We start from the raw sequence: 16437 nt of genomic DNA, 5'->3' as shown, positions 1-16437 counted from the left end.
ACTAGCTAAGTAGCACTATGTCTTAGAGAAATGAGTGTTAAGCGTATGAATGCAATTGGAAATATTGTCTCATTTCTCTGTTAGAGCATTTGGTTAGAGTTAGCATCTACGGTGAGTACCAACAGGATTCATAAGCTATAAGTAAACGATTTGCCATGGTTCTGCTGACTGGCAACCCATTGGCTGAGAATTTCAAACGTTTAACTATCAATTGCCTTCTCTAATAGAAATTACATGGATCAAGCTATTTAGATTAGTCCATCGAATCATGTTCTAAACTATATGAAAAGCAAAGCAAAACTTTACCTGTTTGATGGAGCGATCAACTGATAAACCTTACTTTCAATACTCAGCAAATTATCCAATTCACCCCTCGTAGCTTTTCAAACCTCGGGTTCGACTGGCGAAGACCAGAATAAATAGTTGAAAATCAATAAGAAAGCAGCACCTTTCAGTTATCTTCATGATACGTAGTTGAAGGAGAAACTTCTGAGCAAAGGGAAACTAAACGCGTCAATTGGTTACTTCGAATGCTGATTGTTTTCACTGATTAATCGATAATTACAATATCACCAGCAGTGTTATAGAGAACAAACCCAAGTTAATGACGGTGAAGTGGTCTCTTAAACACTGACGCTTGCTAAGAAGATAGCATGTACCTGAATTGAGGGTAGGATAATCTAGATCCTAAGCTCCTGTGTATGGATAATAAGTCTGGTAGATGTGAAATGGGAGAATATGCATATAACGTTCTAAATTTCTAATTTTTCCTTTTTATGCTGAGTAACAATAACAACATTGACAAAAAAATAGCATTTCAATGTTGCAGTCGTGCATAATACATAAAGCTAACTTCAGCTGATAACGAGATGAAAAAGGGCAATTGGAGATCCATCTGACTTCTAAACGGCTTCTCAAGAAGTCTAAAACTGGCTAAACAGGGTTAAAGTTAGTTTTTTTGTGGATTAAGTAACTCTCTGAATTCCCTTTACTCGTTTTATTAACGAAATTTCGTAATTTACACCTGGATTTACGTGACAAAAAATGTCTCCAGGGTAGTGCGAGTACTTCGAAAGATCGAACAATATTTGTCACTTACATTTAAAACGACGCACAGAGTTTTCTCAGCAGAGCATCCCCAGAGGTTTATGCGTCGAGACTATTCATATTTCTTTCTTTCCCCTCTTACTTACTTAAGCTTTGAACTTTTCTTGTAAATTTACAGCGGCTCATCACGGTCATTGCATGTCCAGATGTAATCGAATAAACCAATCCTTCCCTCCTCCCATAAACGATTATCTTCTCTTTTGAAAGAAAGCATTATGCACAATCTCCTTCCTTTTATTTCAGATTAAGGAACGACTGAGAAGACACCCATAAAGAGTTCTAAACAGCTCGCTCTTTTCAAAGTCAATTCAAGTAAGCAGTGGATCGCACCACAATACCAGAATATCGTTTGTAATGATTAGCTATCGTGTTAGCAGAAAACAGTTCGAGCAAGACATTTAGTCCAGATGAAAAATTTTAACTGCGCAAGTAAACTTAAGAAAAAGGAAAAACAGATGAACTGTCAGTGTATGCAGTCTACAGACATCCACTACTGTTTGCTCTAATGAGAGTATTACACTGAACACTGAAATGCCTATAATCACCATGGCAACTGAGACGATGCTGTGTAACAATGTGACAAGAAAAAAAAACTTCGTATTCTACCAACTTTGGTTTTTAACTCAAAATGACCAAAACGCAAATTCTTTGATTTTTTTGGTCATTATCTACATGCTTATGACGATCAACAAACTTTATCGATTTGAGATTAATAAAAAATATCTTACTGCGAAAAAAATTAAGAGAAATTCTCCAATACAAACTTTCGGTGAGAGTCGATTGGTATAAAAAATCCTTTTAACGGTATATAATTACTGACAACATGTAGTTCACACCTGTATGCTTTCTAACCTTTGTTTTAAGCAGAAATCTTACTTGGCATGATCGTACTTCAGAGAAAACTTTAGGACTTCACACTGTGATATAGCTGGTAAAAATAACTGAGCTCATTGCTCAGTAAAACCTTAGGAGAATCCATTTCGATAATTTTCCCTTCGCTGAGCACCATTATTCGGTCATAATCAGATACAGTACTCAGACGATGTGCAATTGTCAAAACAGTACAGTGATTCATTTCTTTACGAATGATACTTTGTATCAGTTCATCCGTTTGTGTATCCACACTGGATGTTGCCTCGTCCATTACAATAACTTTTTTACCGAACAAAAGAGCGCGAGCGAAGCAGATCAACTGCCGCTCTCCAACGCTGAAATTAGCTCCATTTTCTGTCACATGACAGTAAAGTTGTCCATCTCTATTAACCACAGTCGACTTCAGCTTAACTTTGTCCAAAATTTCCCACAATTCTTCATCAGTAAATTTGTCAGCTGGATCAAGACTTCGACGAAGCACGTCATTGAAGAGGAAAGGACTCTGAGGAATGACTGCAATCGCGGTGCGAACATCCTGGACGTTGAGATCAGCAACACAAATTCCATCGATTATGACTTCGCCTTCGGTGTTTGCAGGCATGCGCAACAAACAAGCTATAAGTGACGACTTTCCAGCGCCAGTCCGTCCAACAATACCTATTTTCTCACCGGCGGCGGCACTAAAGCTGATATTTTTCAAGACAGGAGGACCCCCTAAGAAATAGCTCAAAGACACGTTTCGAAAAGTGACGCAACCATTTTCAGGCCAATCTCTGGGAGCGTGCGGGATAATTGTATCGTAGCCTGGCTCCGGCTGAAGTTGTGTGTAGCTCAAAACTCGTTCGACGGACGTCATGTAATTCTCCGTTTCTCCGATGGCCTGCAGCATCCACTGAACTGTGTTGGTGAGCTGCAGACAGTAGCTTATTGATAAGCCTGATAAAGCTGAGAAAATGCAATAAAATTAAATTATTGGCAAACACACCACACGTTAAATGCAATGAGCAGTTGCTTGAAGAAACGGTCAGTGATAAATGGCTAGCGATAGATTCGTGAAGTTCTCTGAGGCCAAGATGGATGATCCTTCTCTAACGAAGAATAAAATACTGGCAGAAAGAAGAAATTCTCATATCACTTAAAATTGAAAAGTTCCTACCGATAGAAAATAGAGGAAGAGGAACGGCAGAAATATCAGCCGCTGATCTGCAAGAATCCGAGAATATATTGTGGTTTGCCCTTTGGGGTCTTTATATCAAAAAGAGCTTGAAAGGAATTTCTAGTTTATAAGACAGTTTCACTATTTTTATCACTCGTCGCTGTATATATTGATCTTCTAAGAATTCTCCTTGAGTCATAAGCACTAAGCGAAGAATGGCTACGACATATGTTAGAAATTAAAGAGAATAAGTCATTTACCTGTATCACCAGAAAGAAAAATGCCGGCTAAAGTTACAACAGTAACTAGGACTGAACTTAGAGAATCGAGGCGAATACCAAGCCACTTGAGGGAAGCAGTATAGCAGAACAAAGCTCTGTTGTTTGCATCTTGATAACTAAGAAAAAAAAACTTTGTTACAATATAAAAACCATTATATGACAAAGATAAAGTGGCTTAATCCATATTATAATAACGTTCGAATATAACGTGCGCTCTCATTGGTTGAAAAAGCATGTTTTATCAGAGTACAAAATACGGAGCTCAGTCAGGTAAAGCAGTCCTGCCATCTGCCAACTTGTAAAATGCCCAACCATCTCCCGGACTTCGCTAGCTTATTTTTGTTAATTGATCGATAAGTCTTGCGTGATCTGTATTACGAACATAAAACCGAGCTCTTGGCTTCAATTGATACAGAAAAACTTGCAGGTAATAGCACAAAGTGCACGGAAATAGGAGGTGAAATATAAGAACGAGCGACCCGGCAGGTAGCAACATAGGCACCAGTTAAAAGTTAGTAAACATACCAAGCGCCGTAACTGACGAAATTATAACGTGAGCTGGGACGGAAAACGAAATAAACTGTCAGGCCGAGTTTTTAAGTTTTTCACGCTAAGTTAGATCATCATCACCTAAGTATGTATGTGATGAAACTCGAACACAGCTATCGCTCGTATAGTATATATAGTTTCCTGTTCAAAACAAAACAGAACAAAGCAGAATAAAACAGAAAAAACAGGAATGATGATCGTGTTTTATGAGTGTAAAACATACTGACGACAGTATTGTTTGCTTCGAAAGTTAAAATTTGCTTTGAAAATAGAAAGTAATGATTTTAAAGATCAGATGACAACTGCAAATCAGCCTTCAGGTAGTAGAAACAGCGCAGAAATTTTGTATTCAAGCATTTCCTTTGATGATATTAAATTAAACGAAATTCTCCGTCAAAAGGTTTAAAAGAAATCTGTATCACCATGCACCGACCACTCCCCCCCCAACCCTTCTAAGTTAATTTAATGACGATCTTACTATAAAGCTTTGAGTTACCTGTAAAAACGATCCAGGAATACTCCTTCTCTTTTGTACACACGAACCGTCGTGATGCCTTGAATTGTATCTGTCACGTGTGAGCAGACTGGGCTGCTCGTGATGGCTTCGATTCTTTTGATCTCACGTGCTGTGATTATATAGCGTTTACTAACATACAGCGAAAGGACTGTGAAAGGCACACTTGCTCCAATGATCCACATGTTAGCAACAGATATCAAAACCAAAATACTAATGGTGAACATAACGTATTGAACAGACTCTGAAAGGATATAAGGCAACACTTCATCCATACACCCAACGTCCTTAGCAAAGCGATTTAAGATACGACCAGCTGGATTCACATCAAAGAAAGAAACGGGAGTTTTCAACAATGAAGTCAGCATGGCGGTATGCAGGCTGGAAGAACTCTTGATCATTCCGTAGAAGGAAAGAAAGGAGCGGGTTAAAGCGAAGATGAAGCAGCCACTCGCTAGACAGATATAGACATAAGCGTTGTCAGCTTTCTGCTGATCTTCCCACGATTGCTTTGTCCAATATGCAAGCCAAAAGCTGGAAGCTAAAACAGCTCCTGTCAACAAGGAAATGGACAGTTTCGAGCCCTTGAGTTTCTTTTGGTAGGTAAATTAATTTATAACCACTTCAGCACACACACAAAATAATTGTTTCTCAACGGCAGGGCAGCCCATAACAAACAGAACCTTCTTCTGACTACCTATTCAAACATTCAACAAAATCACCATATGTTTCAGAAATCTCACTCGTTCGCTGCGCCCGCTCATTCGATTTCCGATACCACCTTCTCGTGCGTAAATACGACCTTACCATACGTGCAGACTTTCTAGGTATTCTAAATGTTGCTAAAGAGCAGGCTTGATCGATTAATGATGATTTTAAACAAATTGACCAAAATTGGTGGATATTTCTTTGAAGTTATTGTTTACACCTAAGAGGGATAGGACAAACAATTTTAAGGCGACTTCAATGTTGACCATCTGTTTATGGAATTGACTAGAAGACATCACAATAACGTGTGAAAGTGAAGACGACATCAACTGAAGAAACAAGGAAACGCCAAACAGGAGCATGGATCAAAAGCATGAATTAGAATTTATCACTGTGAGGAAACTCGAATCTCAGGAGGCCTCCACTGATTAAGAAAATGTTAGTTACTACCACAGGTAGACCAAACTCGCACATTGAGCCTCCGTTAATATGCAAATATGTTTACATTGCGCAATGGGCGAAATACGACTAAAACCGAGCTGATTAAAAGGCCCGAACTAAGCTAAGACATCTTACAAGATAAAAAAGAACAACCACTTAAGCAGGGTAAATTTGATTTTAATCCAAAAATACTTCAGAATTTTTGATTGGGAGTGCTACCATTTATTCCCATACAAATCCTTGTATTTTTGCCACCGCGCAAAAATTAGCATAGTTGCATTTTTGTGGAGGCTGATTGTGCAAGGTTAGGCTACTGTGCTGGGCAGGGGTCTGTCGAGTTAGTTTCCCGCAGTTTTCATGGAGAATAATTTGTAACGGTAACAAAAGATATTCTCGTCATTTCTTAGCTCCATCTAATTTTCAAAAGTTATCCCAACCCTTTCCTGCCTCTTGGTTTTGCATAACTGTCTTGAATTTTCCCTAAACCAGCATCTCTCCTGGTTAGATAGCTTAGATGGCGGGATTTGCTTTCTAGATTAGGTCTTATATGTAAATGTGCCAAGTGTTTTCTGCAATGATTATATTTCACTAACCTTCAGGTAAAACTACTAAAGCTCCCCAGATCATTATGAAGAACTTTGACACTCCGTATGCAAGGTACCTCCAGTAAGTTTTATAAGAAACGGAACCAGTCAGGCGATCTTCTTCTTCGATTTCCAAACGAGAGGAGTTACCAGTCTTTGTCATCGGAGCTCCGTGTGGCACCAGATTACTAGAAAAGCCTCTTTCGTTTGCTTTAGCAAAGGGTACTGTTGCAGAAATTTCACAGAATTCCTCCAATTGACTAAGCTCTCTATAAATACCTTTAGTCAACTTGCTTTCCTTGTCCATCAAAAGAACCAGATCTGTCTTTCCAAGAAAACGAGCTTGATGGGTAATTAACAGTCGGATCCGATCGGACAAAGTGCCACAAATACACCTCTGAAAGATTTCATTCGACACTTTTGCGTCAACAGAACTAAGTGGATCATCCAAAAGATAAATGTCGGCATCAGAATACACTGCGCGTGCCAAGTTTAGCCGTGCACGCTGACCGCCACTCAAACTTACCCCGCGTTCCCCGACATAAGTCAGATCACCACAGGAAAGAGACTTCAGATCTTCCTTCAGCGAACAAGCCTCGATAGCTTTTTCAAAAGTATCTTGGATGAACTCCTTTCCAAAAATGATGTTTTCGCGGATTGTTCCCGAAAACACCCAAGGTGTTTGGCAAACGTAAGCAATTTGTCCCTGATGAGTAATTTGACCATAATCTGATGGTATTTCGCCAAGGATAAGATCAAAAAGAGTCGATTTTCCGCAACCCACCGGACCTGTGATTCCAATCAACTTAGAATTGGAAATGCATAGACTTAAATTGAAAAAGTCACTCTTTGGATGGGCTTTAACTCTGTTTAAACAAAGGAAAGGCTTGCCTTTATTACAAACATGATTCGTCAGAAAAGTTGGTTCCACCGCTGAAAACTGATATTCGTTTAATTGTGTTTCGCTTATGCCAGTTGGGTCCTTTGATTGTGATGGATTCCATTTTTGAGTGGAAGACAACGGTGCATCGCAATCATCATCAAGAAGAAACGACTCTACTCGTTCAAGTGTTGTAAATGCTTGAAAAAGAGCCCGAAGCGCATACGAAAACAGAACAGTGACTGGTTTTTGGAGCGCACCCAGCAGAGCCAAAGTAGTGAAGACATTTTGAGCTGTAAGTTGATTCCCAGCCATGAGAAACGGAAACAAAGCGACAAAACTGGACACTATTGGGTAACAGGAATACGCCGAGAGGTAACCAGCTAAAATAACTCCTTTCTTGTACACAATGTTGAGCTCTAATCTGAGAGGAATAGAATATGATGATAATGGTTAGAACATTCACAGGCAAGTCAGGTAGTTATTCCCAAGTTGGAGTTAGTAGGCGGCTTCGCCTTTTTAAGCGGGAATGCGAAAGGGTTCCCTACCCGTATGGTGTGCCTTTCCATTCTAGAGGTAAATATCAGAAGATCAAGATTTTTGGAACTTAGGAATTTGATCAGAATAGTGTTAGACAGGTGGTGCGATTTAGATGGATTCACTAGACGAGAGACAAGTACTTCCCAATAACAGTCTGCTAGGCCAGTTTGTCTCATATTTCTTTGATGTTAGCCTAATTTTTGTAGAGACGTACGATGAGAAATCTCGCTCATAACATTACTTTCAAATTTTGTAATTGATGCTTTGCTTTAAAGTCAAGTTTCTACGATTCCATAGAGACTCAGAGAGTTCTTTAGGGAGAGTTAACATCAGTGAATGATGCCTGAGGTTAAAATGGCGTCCAAAAAATGGACAATTGACGAAGAGGAAAGTCTTTGGAAAAAACCGAGAAAAAGGTTAAGGACAATGTTTTAATCAAGTTAGTGGCGCAGTATTTAAATTTATCCACCTTGCCGAGTTAATTTGTTAGAATTGTTAATAGATACATTGGGTGAGTCTTAAAGAAAAAAACACGAACTGACGCTTAAGTTGCAAGTATATTGCATATATTGGACTGCGATGTTTTGATGACTGATTTTTTCTTTAATTTTCGGGATTTCAGTTTTGCGAATGGAGGACTGTACTTAAAAGCAGCAAAAACTAATACCACAGAAATTTCATGTCACGGTTAGCAAACCTGAGAATATAAAGATGGAAAATGAATTTATATGCTGTTTTCCCAGCTCTGATGACGAGTGATTACAATTTTCTTTTTCTTTCAAACAGGATGTTATCAGCGTATATAGAGCATGAACTTTTTTTGCAAGGAAACTCATACCTCCTAACTTCGGAAACCAAATCATGAAAGCACCATTCCCAAGCATTCATTTTTAGTACACGTATACCGGAAATGACGTCATGTATCAGACGCAGTCTCTTGTCCGTTATCCTGGCGACCTTGTCCTGAAGACTTTTGAAAACGTTTCCCAGAGTCGTTTGAAAGAAGATGAGAGCTATTGAAAAGACCACACCTCCAAATGTTTGCCAGCCTACTAAGTTCCACAAAAGAGAGAAAACGAGAAGTATCTCCAGAGGAGCAGAAAGCGATCTAAAGTTAGAGAAAACTTGATGGATCGGGACCATGTCCTTAGAGATCAAGTTTATCAAATACCCTGAAGTTCTTTCGGCAAGAATATGATGGCGCGTGTTCAGAATCTGCAAGAAAAGGAAAAGGCACAAGATAATTAATGATAAGGTGAAGTTCAACTTTGAATTTTGTGTATTATCATACCCGCAAAAAAGAAATGTGGATAAAAGTTGTTCAGTTGCAACAAGATAAAATTGATGATAATCATGACATTTGTAAAAGAAGTTTAATTGTTTGTCTCATAGTGTAATCGTTTTCGACGTGGATCACGATGTCTCGACTACGGTCCGGTTTCCTCTGTTATTGCGAACCTAAACATTGAGAGTTTAAAAGAGCAAGTAATAACTTTATCCGCATGATCCCACAACTCTGAAATCTGGAAACGCTACGTTTTCGCCTCCTTCGACACTGCAGTCTCAAGAGAATTTGGCTGATGTCTAACCATCGGCTTATACAAGAAGCCTATGCATACTGAAAATTCTTAGCGTATCACACATACCATCCACCATCAGTAGGCAGTGTTTCCATGGGCGTGAGAAATAAAAGTTTGCAAAAGATTTATCAGTAAAAATCTGTCTTGTAATGGTAACGGAAAGAAAATAGCTGTTAATTATAAAATGGGTAAAATTTTTTAGGTTTTAGCCTAATACATATTCGCTTATCAGATGACAGATGCGACATCTATTCACAGTTTCTTTGCTGGTTAAGCTTGACTTACTTTGACATTTAAGCGGCAAAAACGCATCATCCACCTACCTTCTTGTAAACTATGCCAATCAAGGAGGCTTTAACGTGAACTGCCATCAGAAACATGGCATAACTACCTTAATGGGAAACCAACGCTTGAATAAAACAACTTACACAGAGCGGTGTTGAATAAACAAGCAGCATCCCCACATCAACGGGGGAACTATAGGACATCTCAGCCAGGAGAAAGCTTAGTAGGACAGGCTGAATCATTGTACATAATGTCTCTAAAATTGCTAGTAGTACAATCAGAGACAGTAAGTATTTGTCGACGGCCCTTAGGACTGCGTTTCTCAAACGAGGTTTAGAACTTCGGACTCTACCGATTTCAACTTCGTTTTTCCATTCTAATTCCAGTTTTTCAGCCAAATACTTGGTGCTTTCAACATCTAGGGAAGGAATGTCGTTCTCCTCTAGAGGTCGTTTGTTTCCTGTTTCGATAATACTCGATAAAAAGCCAAACGTTAGTCTACCACAGATTGAAGTTCTTTCTTCCGGTTCCGCTTCCAGCTTTTCGTATTCCATGTGTGGTTTGTACCTCGTTTGGTGTTCACCTCTGACTGTTCTGTTCACGTCACTTAGAATTCAGGGTTGATACGTTACGCTTAAGCCTATCTGTTAGAGATGGACGCGTAGCTGTAAAACGAAAAAGCGATAAGAGAAGATTTACTGGTTGAGCCGTCAGTTAAGATTAGCATTTTCGCGTAACATACCGTTAAGAAACGTGAAAAGTGAAGAAGCCTGAAGGTGTTTAATGATATTTTACTTTAATTTACTGATCAAGGAAGTACGTGTGAAAATTTTGCGACCGTCATTCCATGTATATCAGCGCGTCATTTGTCTACTTTGATTTTCCCATCAAGAAAAAAAATTAATGGATGATCAAAAGAGTAAATAGACTATCCACTCAAACATGTTGGAGAAAGGAACAGTTAGGAACAAGCGTTTTGACATATGCGCCGAGTTCAATAAAAACCGGTCACCGACGGTCAACCGTCGTCTGCTAAGCCTGGTAGCAGGTTCTGTTGCGTGAGTTTCGCCTTAAACGCCTTTAATGCCTATTCCGGGCACAGCTGCGCATTTTTTGGACTAAAGTTTTTTGGCGGGCTAAAATGTTTTACAGATCGGTCGCTTGTTTACGTGATTGTTCACACTCAGTGCTCTCCAAAGTGATAACAATTATAACAATAATAGTAACTCAGTGTTAAGTCATTCGGCAGAAATATCTGTTTAACCCTCGCTCAGCGGCTCGGGCTGAAAGGACTGTGTGACGCGCCCAAAAGATAATTCACACCTACTAACACAAATGTATTGCTTTTTTATTTTATTTCATTTTATTTACGCCATCGGAATCCGGTTGTGGAAAAAATTACTGAAACTTTTTGTTTAACGGTTATCTATCTATAGAACAGTCGCATCCTTCTACAGGTTTATAAAGGCTGGATTACAAGGATTGTCGGACAGCCAAAATCTTCCTTAACAGCCAGTTTCTATCTGATATCAGAATTATTTGTTTTTTTTATTTTTTTAGCTTCTATAGGGCTACCTAGCTGTCACCTTTCCCGAGTATGTTACGCTTTGCTTAACTGCTCTAAGCAAGACAAGGGATGATCGCATTGTTATTTACATAATTTGTTACATGAATTATTCACCCGCGACATGTAACAACTTAGCCACGATACGACCTGCGTACGACTCATGACACGCGAGAAGAATCATGCAGACTGTACGTGGCAAAATATCTTATTTATTTTTTTTGAGAGGGCACGGTAACGAATCTTGCAATCTGATTGGTTCCTAACCCGGTCAGTATTTTCCTATCTCTGCCCACTGGCCACGGTAACGCTTTCGTGAGTCGCCGAGTGCATCCTTTTGTTTCCATTTTTCATAATATATCTTGTTTTTCCGGCTGGGTAGTGTTTTTAAGCAAACACGTCGGTCACTACCTCAAGCCGATGAATAACTTATGAATCCTCTCTTTTCTCTCACTCAAATCACTTTGGTTGACAGAAAAATATTGGTTTCAGAATGAATTTGTATAAACAATAGTATCATTACGTTGGTTGGCAAGCGGCCTAAAACCCGTCTGCAATTAACTTTAATCGTGCACACAAAATGCTGCAGTATTTTGAAGACCTCGGTCACAGTTTTTCACCATACGGACCGACCCTTAACCGGCAAATAACATATCTATACATTATGAAATATTTAGAGAAATGCGTGCGCCATGATTGGTAAGAACGAGTTCGTTATGTTTATAATGAAGCACGCGCCTTACGTCACACGAGTGCACTGTTGAGATATAATGTACGCAGCCTACATCGGTACAAGCGCGCGCAATTGACAATACATTTTATGAAAGAAGTAAAAAAAAAAAAGCTTGTTCCTCGAGCATTGTTGAGCCATTGTTGAGCACTTGTTGAGCATTGTTAAGAACACTCGACAAGTGCGAGAAGCACTTCTCTCGTGTTCTTAAAAATTCCCGCGTGCTTATAGAACTCAGCAATGCACTCGGTGCGTCTTTTAATTCTTCACCAATAGGGCCGGTAATTAACACGAGGTCTCAGCCGAACTATGGTTTTACGAAATCAGAGGGCCTTCGGTTTTCTGTGTAAGAGGGTCGACTTAATTAAGTAGATATCCTTCAATTGTTAGCTTTCGGCTGTCTTAACTCTATTCACAAAATAAATGTTCTGATACAAGGTCCAGCTAAATTGAGGAATATTTAGGACGCAGTTTAAACAACGGCTAAACTTCGTTTAAAAAAACCAGCTCATAGAGTTTATGTTGGCGGGCATTAATTATGTTTTGGGCCCGACTGAGGGTCATTTAAGTGCGAGCTATTATATGAGGGTTAAAATGAACTCTGAGAAGGGTCCAAAGCGTATTTACGCCAAAGAACGTGAACTGTATTACTATTATTACAACTCCGGGGGGCATTGAGAAATATGAACTGAAAAATTCAGTCTCAACAATAACGCAAGCGTAAGAGCGGGCTAAAATGTAATTCAGCCTGCCAAAATCTCCATTTTGTACACGGTAAAATGCACCACACTACGCGACAGGCTAATGATAACATGTAGTTTTTCAGTTTTTGGTTTATATCGTCTCGTTTCCTGTAGAGGGTTCTAAATATACAAGCAGGCGGACCTCCACTGATAAACAGCTCTCAACTGCAACGGTCTGACACACTCACCGCAAGGATTTTTTTTATAGCTATCAATAATATTATTGTACGTCTCCCACGAAATTTCAAGACGTACTTACCAGCACAGCAACAGCCTTGATGACCTCTTGTTCACTGTAAGAGCAGTGTGTGTGTGTAGGGAGGTCGAATTAATAACTGAAGTACACTTTTTTTTACGACTCTTTATCACACTCGGTGAAGGTCTCGATCTATTTTTTCTGCATGAACGAGTTTCCCGCCAGAATAATTTATTTTCAAAAAAATAACAAATTACACATATAAAACTGTGAGAAACCGAGATCACTCTCCCGTGATAAATACTCTCAAGATATTCGCAAAGAAAAACCATCTAAACAGGATTCAGTGCGGCTATGGTGATAAAATGTAACTCACTAGTGATATGCTTGGTTGAATTTTGCGCTCACAGACACGCTTCAGTGAGTGGAAGTGGTGTGATTAACGCTAATTCATCAACGCAAAGTGAAGTGACAGAGCACCATTATTAATCCTTTTTTTCATAATATGCTGATGTGTAGGTAAAAATTAAAGTAAATGCAAAAGCATTAATAAAAAATGACCAGCTAGAAAGGAGTCTTCGCCTTTGCTTCAAAAATAGAACCCTATTAACCCTTAACTTTGCATTGAAGTTTGGGATCGATATGTAATAAACTAACCAACAAAGGTATTTAATATAATTTTTCTCTGTTAATAACACAAGTTATTGTCTCTATTATGGGACTAATTACCCGAGGCTCGCAGAGACCTCAAACTTACCTCTCATTGTATTTATTGAAATATTTGAAAACTACACTAAAATCAAGACCCAGGTAAGGCTAGGATTTAAAGAAGATGCAACATTTACAAAGTTTTTAAATTTGTGTCAGTGGGGTAGTTATGCTGACGTCGTTATTTTCATAATTTCGTTCATGACCCTCCCGGGACTCATGTGCATTTCGCCGTGGAATTTTTACAAGGGGTTGCAAAATCCTGTAACTTTTATAATGTTCCGGCGTAGGTTGCTCAACTAGCTTGGGACATACTTCCAGTTTCTCGTTGATGCATGGCGTTCCAAATTTGATCGTTTAGGACCGGCCGCTAGTAAACCTTTCATGCACTTCACTGCCGATTTTAGAACTTGGCCTCTCGATCCCAAAATCTTCATTTGATCATTTTTTTTTTATTTCCGAAGTTTTCTTCGTTTTAGTCAAGATGAATTCAATTTCAAAATGTTTTTTCATAAGCGCAATTTTCAGTTAAGTAACGGCAAAGAATATAATTCTCTTAGTAACAGAGCAGCCTCCTCCGCTTCTAAAATCTAAATAACAGTTCTCCCAGCTATATTCTCAAAATTTCAGCTGTAAGAATTATGTATAAAATCAATCCTTCGATATTGTAAGGAATAATTCTGTTTTGGTCTCTCCAGTCCGGAAAGACTTGCGAGTATTTTTCTGTGTTTGTAGATCCTCTGGTACATTTCGTGGCCATGCACTATTTAAAAAAGATTTACGCGCTCTAAGTTCAGTCAGTGATCCAAAAATTCGGATATAATTTAAAAGATGGCACTGCAATTCCAATAGTCTCTCAGGCAGAGACGGAAATAAGAAATTCAGAATTTTGAAATTGAGATGTTTACTATCACTAAGCTCCTTTAGAAGAGTCTTGAAAAGTTTCGAAACAAACATTATCTTTGTGCGCTAATTACAGAGGGAATCTGGACGAATTTTCTTTTCCTATCTCCTTATTGCAGACAGTGTAACAAACCGAAGAACAAAAGAATATGTTTCCAGAATATTCATTTATTTATCTCGCCATGCAACAAAGTAAACAGGTGCCTAACGTTCTCCTTAAGCTAATTTAGAACAAGGTACTGAAGTGGCACCGTAGTGTCACTGTCGCTATAAAAATGCAAAATTGTTACGGCCCTCTATTCAAATAGAATAAACATGATTACGCTTCTTCAAATTGTTGAAACTCGGTGATTACAATAAAAATTTACTACCGTGCTTTAGTAGGCAATACTGGTGAAATTGATGTTCTACTCAATGTTTAAAAATAATTCAGGGTTTATTCTATTGTTCAGTTATCAAGAAATGTGAGCGAATGTTAAGGAACCGATATCGTTTTTCTTATTTACTGAATTTCAGAATATAGACAGGCGATGGGAAGATACTAGTTGAGGGAGAAATTACTTTGTAAGTCAAGTTGCATTATATATCTTCGTTTAAATACTATATCATGGGTTTGCGCTCGAATGATCAGGGAAAAGGCAGGCAATGTCTGTGAAAGGTACATTCAGTACAAATTAAATAATATAAGTACGTTTTTATTTCTTATTAACTATAACCATTTCTCGAACATGCCTGCTGCTGTGTATTTTCTTTTCTCTGCTTTGGCTCCTTGTGTTAAAAAATTCTAATTACTTTTTTTCCTCTCTAAGCGACTTAGCTTTAAAGTTTAAGATGTGTATATACCACGGAAGTTCTGGTGATTTTGAGCCTCGAAGCAGTACTTTCTATCCTTTTTGCGATTGGTTTAGAAAACCTTAACCAACCAATTGAATGTCAAACCCTATAAGTGTTAAGATGAACTGCGATAGCTTCTCAAACAGCTGCTTTACTTACCACCGACTTGGAAAGCAAAATACTCGGCTAGATCATAAATAATAGGTAGGCGGCTTCTGAGCTGTAAGCTAATAGGATTGAGGAGAGCGTATGAGGGAATACGCTTGGTAGCTTGTTTTCATGTAATTTGCTTGTCGCCCTTCTGTAGACGACTTCCCATCGAGCGATTAAGACTCAAAAGATCAATAATTATGTCGCTGCAGCTCTCTGACATTACACACCTTTCATCTTAACCCTCCTCAATCGGCGTGAAAAGATTTATTCACCAGCAGGATGAACTGTTAAAGAAGGCAAACCTGACAAAAAGTTACAACAACTTGAGCCTAAAAAAACTACTGAAGGAGCACTGAAAGGAATGATTTGTATTCAAACCGAAATTCGGCAAAAAAACCTGGCACGAATCTGTTAAAAATATTTATTCAAAGCAAAGGGGATATTATATCTACACATAAGTAACCGTCTTCTAAAAACATCCTTGATGCTAAATCAAATCAAAAAAAAGTATCCAAACCTTTTTCCTCTAACTAGGAATGGTATGTCGCAAAAAGTACAGAGATTGACCGTAGCTGTGTTATTTAGTGAGAAAGATAAGCAAAAGTGTTAGGACTCAACAGGGCAAACTCAAGTCAAACATAATAAAGGTTGATATTTTTCGTAAGATTCAACGCTTGAAATTGGTCACTTTAAAACTAAAAGGCAACGAAACACATTGTCTAGGTATAAGTGACCCATGAACGCATCTCAATCGTTATTGTAAAAAGTGAAACATGCAAAATTTAATTAAGAATTTATTCAATAAACATATGGCAGACAATAGGAACAGCAAAATACTCAATACATGATTGAATTAAAATTTGTCAAGACAAAAAAAAACTTTCAAAAGAAAGGTTATTTCAATGAAAGAATTGGTAAAAAGAGATTGTATCAACACTTCTCTAAAAGCATACACGCTTAGGCTATGATCAAGTAGCGAAATCTCTAAGAGGCAGGGTCAGGCACCAATTTTCAGGCGCTCTTTCGAGTAGCGTCGACAAGTTTTTCCCCGATTGGAAGAGTAAATTCCTATAAGAATTCAGCTACCAGCGGCCAGAAGTAATTTTCT

At 38.5% G+C, this 16437-nt stretch overlaps 1 protein-coding gene across 1 annotated transcript; it reads right to left on the bottom strand.

The window, feature by feature from the left end:
• Positions 1 to 1965: 1965 nt before the first annotated feature.
• LOC131768696 (ATP-binding cassette sub-family C member 4-like) lies at positions 1966 to 8838 on the bottom strand. Its single transcript, XM_059084422.2, has 5 exons — positions 8472 to 8838; positions 6223 to 7517; positions 4463 to 5033; positions 3397 to 3533; positions 1966 to 2925 (listed from the first exon to the last, which is right to left on the bottom strand). Exons 1-5 carry the CDS (start codon positions 8774 to 8776, stop codon positions 2012 to 2014), a joined length of 3222 nt encoding a protein of 1073 aa, XP_058940405.2. The 5' UTR covers positions 8777 to 8838; the 3' UTR covers positions 1966 to 2011.
• Between the last annotated feature and the right edge of the window lie 7599 nt (positions 8839 to 16437).

This window comes from Pocillopora verrucosa, chromosome 11 (genome assembly GCF_036669915.1).
Source record: "Pocillopora verrucosa isolate sample1 chromosome 11, ASM3666991v2, whole genome shotgun sequence".
Lineage (NCBI taxonomy): Eukaryota > Metazoa > Cnidaria > Anthozoa > Scleractinia > Pocilloporidae > Pocillopora > Pocillopora verrucosa.
Note: the sequence above shows the minus strand (reverse complement) of the source record. Positions and strands in the feature narration are given on the sequence as shown.